Source organism: Morone saxatilis, unplaced genomic scaffold, assembly GCF_004916995.1.
Source record: "Morone saxatilis isolate NCDOM2014 unplaced genomic scaffold, NCSU_SB_2.0 Contig19, whole genome shotgun sequence".
NCBI classification, from domain to species: Eukaryota; Metazoa; Chordata; class Actinopteri; family Moronidae; genus Morone; species Morone saxatilis.
The window spans coordinates 23,328,498-23,336,679 of record NW_023339751.1 but is presented as its reverse complement, the minus strand read 5'-3'; the positions used below and the strand labels follow the sequence as shown (position 1 = coordinate 23,336,679).

The following is an 8,182-nucleotide window of genomic DNA, read 5'->3' as shown; positions in this document are numbered from 1 at the left end:
TTGATGAATCCATATTTTTACCCAGCCAATATTTCCCCTACGAGGAATCAATAGAAAACATCTCATCTTATCCAGCAGTGGAAACACAGCTACAGTCTCAAGTTTAAACTTACCTCACGTTTTAATGCCTTTCTTCACCATCTGTGATGTAAAAAGTGAGCGTCCTGCTAATAGTTGAGTTCTAAAATCTCAGCACACCATGGAGTGTCTCTCCTGCCTAAACACTTTTGGCTGAAGAGTCAATCACAGTGGACGGCTGTAGAGGAGGTTGAGCTTCACTGACAGTCAGCACTGCGATGAACTATCACTCTTCTTAGCTTACCATTTGAATCATCGACTTTTCTGGGGCAGCCATATGTACATCCCCCCCACCTGTCTGCGAGGACAACTTAATGTGAGTCTGAGGGTAATTCCCAAACCTACGGCATAATGCTTCAAAAATGACTCAAAACTAACTTTTGAAAAGGCTGTACGCTTGTTGAGAAATAGGTTTTACAGCTTGTTTTGGAAAGTTATTCTGCAGCTCTGAAGCAGTTCCAGTTCCTCATGTCCACTTCTGATTTACTCACTTTACAGCTCCTCAAAGAACTGTTAAAATGCTGTAACATGACACCTCACTAGTGAGGGGGTTACAGGCATTAATAATCCATTCCTAACAATTTCCCCCACCTCCTCCCCCCTGGATGAACTGCAGTGAGGGGCCAGCCATCAATAATCAAACCTTAATGCCTCTCCACTTCCTGATGAATGGCGGCAGACTAAATAAACGACATGAAGGCCTGATTGGAGGACCGGAGGAGACGGACAGCTCCTGAGCTCTACAAATGTATGCAGTAATGAGGGAGATTGGGATCAGTTCTGCTGGTGGTGGAGAATATTAACAGGTGGAATGGAGGCACAGTGAGGTGGAGGGGCCGACTGTTTGTTTTTATGTATTATTGTACCTAGCTTCTCATCTGTCCAGTTATTTACAACTACTATTAAACAATACTATTTCCATTTATGATAAATCATTTGAGCTATGTCAGAAAAGAGTGAAAGATGTCGATGAAAGCTTCCCAGGGCTCAAACTGACATCATACATCTCGTTTCAGTCCAAATGAAAAGCAGCAAACCCTCACATTCAAGAAGCTGAAAACAATACATTTGACCATTTTTGCTTCTTAAATGACTTTGATTACCACGAGTTAACCAGCAGATGAAGTCATTTATCATTTAGTTGTCATGAATCTGTGAATGTTAAAGTTACCATTATTCTGAGCACTTTGTGATCTGTCAATAAAAGACAGTGTGACAGTTCATGGAAGCAGCGTTTTTTAAGCAGCGTGTTTCTGAACTTCATTTTCCAGAAAACAACCAACAAAGTGTGGGAGGGACGATGATAACTGCTTGGCAAACTAGATTAACTGAGAAACTTCGCACAATTAAAAGTATGCCGAATTAGTTATTAGCAGCTCCTGTTTGCATGGATGTACAGACTACTGTCACTGAATTACTTTGATAATGAAGAAAACTTCAAAACATGATGATTCTCAGCCAAGTTCTGCAGTTCAAGGAGCGTCTTTTTGTCTATGATTTCTAAGCAGATTTATGGCTGTTTATTGGACATCAGAGACAATGATATCAACTGTCAAGTCACACTAAGTCTAAAAATGTGTGTTTTCTGTCTGTGCGTTCAGATTTGACTCAACACGCAATATTAGAACAGAAACACAATATAACAAGCCCCGAGGTAACAGTTGCATTAAAGCTCAATTTTTAAAGTGTTCACTCTTCAACAGTCTGGAGCTGTGTTGTCTCTGTTTCCCCACATGACTCATTAACGTGTCATCTTTCCTTTTAATTGTGACATTTACAACAGAATGTCAGAAGAAGCAAACAGAACCACAGTTGTCTAACAGACGTTGTTTTGTCCGAACAGGAAGTCGACTCAGCTCCGCTCCGTAAATCACACTGACAGTCATTAGACAGAAACACTGCCAGCTGACTTACTGGGGTGTGTTGGATTTCAACCTCCAAACGCCCCCACAGCACCGCCCCCCCTGCAGCTGGAGTCTGAGGTGACCTGGAACTTCCTGTCGCAGCGTGGCCTCACTGTACCATAACCTTTGACCCCTCAGTACCCCGCACATGTGGGAAATAAGTTTTGGTTTGTCGTAATGAAAACAGGTTGTGATGAAAGAGACTGAGGTCACTGTGTGTGTGTGTATTGAAGGTGGTCGTGTCTGGACTGTGTCTCTAGAGGAGAGTGACAGCAGTGACCTGAAGCAAACACACACCCATGTTTGTATTTCTGTACCCGTGAGGACCCTTATTGCCACGATGCATTCCTTAGCCCCTAACCCTAAACTGAACCTGAAGACAATCAACCCTAAAACCAAGTCTGAACCTTCAAATGGCCCTTTGAAGAGGAAAAACTAAATCCATACTTTCTAGAAAAAGCCACAATTTTTGAAAAATGTCTTCCCTTTCCACAAGTGAGGCCAGTAATGATCATATCATCATCATAAAAAATCATAAAAACATTTTATTTCATTATTCATTTATGTTTTATGCTCACATCAAAAAAATCAGAATAGGCAATTAAAAAATGGGCCGCAGACTGAAATATATTTATATTTATATTTATATTTATATTTAATATGCCCTCACTTTTGTTTCTGACTTCTTCATGTTTTACACTTGATGAACTTGCATGCAATAAATACACTTGGGCGATGGCGGTATCTAATTTAATGTATGAATATGAGCCTGCACGTCAACATTTATATTTTATTTTGGAAAATAACAAAATGAGTCTCAATTTGCAGCAAACAGTGTAACTCACTATATACGTGTACTGGAACAGGAACTTTCCTGAAAATCCTCAAGCTCATATTCATGACTTTAAATCCGGTATGTCAGTGTATTTGCTTCAAAGTTAGGCTATCAACTACAACACACTAGAGCTTTGATTCTCTGCTCAATTGGACACGACCTGCCGAGTTTGGGCCCAAAATTGCTGCCGTACGTCAGGCTCAGATGGAATGAAATTTTTAAAAATATATATATAATATTTTATTTAAAAAGGCATGCAACTGTAATTAATGAGTGAATGAGTTCTTAATTAATTTAATTCATTTTGATTTAATTATTTATTTATTTTAAGCGGAATTTCATGTTTGGGTCAGGCTCGGGGCCCAAAGCTACTTCCAGGGTTCGGGTTTGGTCGGGCTAGATTTTTTGGGTCCAATCAAAGCTCAACACACAAACATAAAAATAATAATGGGTAACAAAATGTCAGTAACCATAAAACAAATCGAGTGCAAAACATCACATACTGAAGGTTTGATCCACATCGAAACAAAAACCAGATGATCTGATTTCAGAATCCAGTTTTTCAGAATCCGATCAGATTACACAACAGTAAAGATAAGGCTGTGTTCTTTGGGCACATCCGTCCAGTTAATGTTATCAGTAAAAGTTAAAAAAGATTTCTTGCTTTTCACCTGCCAGTTTGAGATGTCTCAAAAAGTTATCAAAATCTCATTTAGTCTCTCTTGGATTAGTGAGGTCGATAAATAGCAGGAAATGTAAGCACAGTTGGGTTTGTTTCAAACTCCTGAAATAACAACACCACCCAGGATCAGAGGGACCCACTGAGCCCTAAGGCGGCTCAGACTGAATGAGGTCCAGCTGCAGGACCGTCAGAGTCCTGCGGTCAGTGTGTGTTCTGGCTTCACTCTGTCAGTCTCTACTGAACCAACAGAAACAAACTGCGAAAACTCATCTAATCTGAGTATTTCTCCTGCTGCTTGTATCATGAAGCCCCTCAGTGTGTCAGAAACATCAACATCAGTTTCCAGAGAGCCCAGTGGACAGAAATGGCAGCACTGAGGCTCGGAGCCGTTTTTAGGTGTTTTTGTTCCCCTGCTGGATTGTTTTCCAGGCGGAGGGCTGCGCTGTGTTTATATTCCAGTTTGGAAACTAAAGTGGTTCCATTTTAGAGCAAAGCAACCAACTACCAGCCCCCAGAGAGCCATGAATCACCAGGGAGTGTGTGTGTTTTTGTGCACTCACTTGTTAATATTAGCTCTGTGTAGTGTGAGAAAAAAGCTTTTTGTGATAATGTTGTTTTAGATAATTTTAGATAAAAATGCAGAAATCTGGTTGAGACATTAATATTTCCCAGAGGATGAATCCTAAGAACTTTGATATTTTTATCATTGTTTTTTATAATAAAATAAAAATAGCAGTAAGACCGCTTGGTACTTAATTTGTATGGATGTGTTAAAATAGAATACAAGCATTTGACCAGCAGATCATTATCATTTTGACGGTATCAAATGGTTCAAAACAATGAACAATTTTCTGGATGACTGCTTCATAATGTTTCAGTTCTTCATTCCTCCATCACTAGTTTGTGGTGAGTCAACTGTACACGATGTACACAGAGAACCTAGTTTCTTGTGCCCTTGTGTCATCTAAAATAAAAAAATAAAAAAATAAAAAACTGTCACTGAATTAGTTATTTTGTCAATTGTAGATGGTTCGGATGCCACTGATGTCTCGTACCAAGAAGCCACAGCCACCCTCCCCGTTCCCCACATGATGGCCCTGGTCATGTCCCAGCTACAGCCGATCCTGGAGGGCTTCAACCGCTCGCTGGACCACCTGAGCCGGCAGGTAGGGGAACTGGCCCGTGACGTGGCCCAGCTGAAGAGCAGCCAGCTGGAGGCAGAGCTGCAGGCAGGGCCCCAGGACGGCCCCGAGTTCGACGAGGCAGCGGAGGAGCGCTTGGATGCCAAACTGAATGAGGTGTTTCAGAACATCAGGGAGGTCCAGAGGCAGATGGAGAGCCAGCGGACGGACATGGAGAATAGGCTGCACTACCAGCATGTAATGCTGCACTACAACCTCACCAACTTTAAGACAGATATTGACATGAAGCTGAAACGCAACCAGAAGATGCTGCAGGTCAGAGGACAACAGGAACATCATTTACTTCATACAGTTTTAATTAAGTAAATCGAAGAAAGAAATATTAACAAAATGTTTTTAAAAGGTTTTTACTCTGATGTCTGATCAGCAGACAAAAGTATACATTTATTTTTTAATTTTGAATGAAAAAAAGCAAACTGGTATTTTGAGGTCCACAACGCTTTAACCAGCAGATTTTTAGTATTTTCACTTGACAAAATGCTGAAACACGTAACCCATGTCTCTGATCCCAGGTCAGCCTTCAAGCCATGAACACCTCATTGGCTGAACTGAAACTGGACCAGGATCAGACCATTGAGGATGAGCTGGAGGATCACCTAGCTACCCCCTCTCCACCCCCCCACCCACCGCAGCCCTCAGACAACTCAGCGCTCTGGGAGGCCATCAAACGCCTGGACAACATGGTGGTTAACAACACAGTGAAGGTTGGATATATTTTTTACAGCCACTGTCCCGTTAACTTGTGCCACCTAGGGATGATTTTGTGTAAAACAACCTAGATATATCCTAACTGTAGAAGCATGGCCAGATTAACCTTTTAGGGCTCCTTCACGCAAAAATGTGTTTAATTTCTTTAATAATATTTATATATAATAAAACCATAGAGGGCCACTATATTTTTCTAAAATGCAGGATTGGCCTTATTTGATTTTATGCTTAAGCTGAGAAAATTCACAAACTAATACCAAACACTAAGTGATGGTCCTGGTCTTTGCGGCCCACTGGGGCAATTAAAAGACTTATTAAATCACAATACAAAAATGAAATTTAATTAAATTCGTAAATCAATATGAAACAATAAAAATCCCTGTTTACGTGACTTGCAGACTGGCTATGGAAACAAACCACAGAGAGGCTGTGATAGCAACACAGGCAGAGGGAGAGACACACCAGGAGTCCACTATATCTTTACATAGAGAATAGGCCTAGTTATTTATGACCATATCAAAGCTCATAATCTCATATAACCTTTATGTATTTGGTGATACACACTCACATTGTATAACTGTAAATATCAAGTGAAGTGAGAGAGATAAAGTTATTAAAGGAAATCGGAAAAAAGGTTTAAATATGAGTTGAAGGAAATCATCTCATCCTTCATCGTGTGTTGTGCAGGTGGGCGGCCTGATGGAGGACGTGGAGGTGACCTCAGGGAACGTCCATCAGCTGAGGTGGGACTTGAAGGGGCTGGCGAAGCAGATCAACCAGACGGCTCGGACCAGTCAGATTCAGTTCATGGAGACGGGGCTGGAGGTGGAGGCGGCCAGAGAGACGGTGTTGCGGCAGGTGGACGAACTGGCGAGGAACCTCAGCCGGCAGGCCACCGATCTGCAAGAGATAGGTTCGGACGTGGACTACCTGTACATCACCATCTACAAGAGCAACTCGTCTGGAGACTGCGATTGCAAGGGGCTGAAAGCCACCGTGGCGAGACTAGAGAGGGGCGTGGCCAATGTCACAGAGCTGGCCAATGAGAACCGATTAGCCCTGGAGGAGAACAGCGAGGGAGTAGCTGTGGATGGGGCCAGCGACTGGGAGCCATTGGTGGGGGTGCTCCAACGCGGCCTTCAGGAGGTATGAGAAATAAAATCCTTTAACAGTTTTCTACTAAAGACACAGACTTGAATCTCTATTTTATATGAACAATATACAAGAGACTAGCTGGCAGAGGGGAGGACTTGACTTGATAAAATCACTTTACTTCATTAGGGTTTATAGTTTTTCAGTTGTACTGTTATTGTTATGCATTGAATATAATATGAAATATCCATAAAATATCATGTCATATCAAATGTCAGTTAGTCAGGGTCGTTTAGTCAATGACAGAAAAGGGGTCCCGATCAGGAAAAAGAGCACCAAATATAGATTAATCCGCCGCTGAAAATAGTCCCCAACAATTGCACTATTTCCTCCTGTTTGTTTGATAAAACTACAGAAAGTAGGTGTTTTAGGAAATGATTGGGTCCTCCATTAAACATTAAAACTATATATTTGTGTTTTTAAAGATTTACGTCTTCAGTATGAAGCAATGGACTTGGAGCTGAGAGCCACAGACAGGAAGTCAGACAGTATTTAAAGCAGACAAACATGTTTTTGGTTTGGGTCTGAAAATGCAGACAATAGAATCATAGTAACTTTATTTAAATTAAACATGCTTTCTTTCCTCTCCTTCATCCTGCAGGTGAAGGAGTATCAAGTCTCAGAACAAACCAGGACCAGGACTCTGGAAGACAGCTTGGCCCAGCTAAGCAGCTTGGTGAAGGTCAGTATGGCTGAAGTCTCCGGCCTGAAGGAGGCCGACCAAAAGCAGGTGGAGAGGATGGAACACCTGTCCAGCTTCTTTAACTCGCTACTGAAAGACGTCATCAGACACAGCAACGTTCTAGAGCTGCTGCTCGGGGAGGAGGTGCTGGAGTTCTTGGATTGGCAAGTCCAGGACCAGGAGGGCCACTCCATCCCGGCCCTGAAGGAGCAACTGAGGCAACACAACCTGAGCATCACCTCGCTGCTGGGCGACAGGCCAGGTATGAGGCACCAGGAGCAGCATAGTATCTCATTTGGTTGATCTCTCCTCAGTTTGGTGATTTGTTCCCTTACTTAAGAATTTATGCTCATTAAGTTAATTTTGATAAATTTTTCCACTCGTCCACAATCTCACTGTGGACCGACTGATATTTTGATTTTGGACTGAGATGTGTAGATATAATGGTAAATGGTAAATGGACTGTACTTGTATAGCGCCTTTCCAGTCTTCGGACCACTCAAAGCTCTTTTACACTACGTGCCACATTCACCCTTTCACACACATTCACTCAGTGAAGACAAAGGCCATCAAACGGAAACTAACTCATTCATACACATTCACACACCCATGCTATGCATCTGTTGAATTTCGACCCGATTCGCCATATAAACAGACCTCAGTGTACAATGTCAATCTCCCTACTAAACTCACTCACATATGTCTGTAAACAGTCCCAACCCTCTGAACCCGCTCCTCATAAACTTCAGGTATTATCATGGTCCAATCTCAATGGAAACTTCACATGTGTGACAAGAGTCCGACCCTTATTGTGGCTCAGAGGCAAGCGGGTCGTCCCCCATATCGGAAGTGTTGTTGGTCCGATCTCGCCCGGCTCCTCCTGCCACGTGTCTGAAGTAATCCATTGAGCAAGTTGACTGAACCTCCAAATTTGCTCCC

At 42.2% G+C, this 8,182-nt stretch overlaps 1 protein-coding gene across 1 annotated transcript in view; it reads left to right on the top strand.

Moving 5' to 3' along the window:
* Window positions 1–8,182, top strand: part of mmrn2a (multimerin 2a) — a 35,979-nt gene that overhangs the window by 24,044 nt on the left and 3,753 nt on the right. The window contains exons 6-9 of the mRNA XM_035663142.1: window positions 4,526–4,956; window positions 5,214–5,405; window positions 6,097–6,555; window positions 7,163–7,505. Coding sequence (XP_035519035.1) covers window positions 4,526–4,956; window positions 5,214–5,405; window positions 6,097–6,555; window positions 7,163–7,505 — 1,425 coding nt within the window. The remainder of the gene's footprint in view (window positions 1–4,525; window positions 4,957–5,213; window positions 5,406–6,096; window positions 6,556–7,162; window positions 7,506–8,182) is intronic.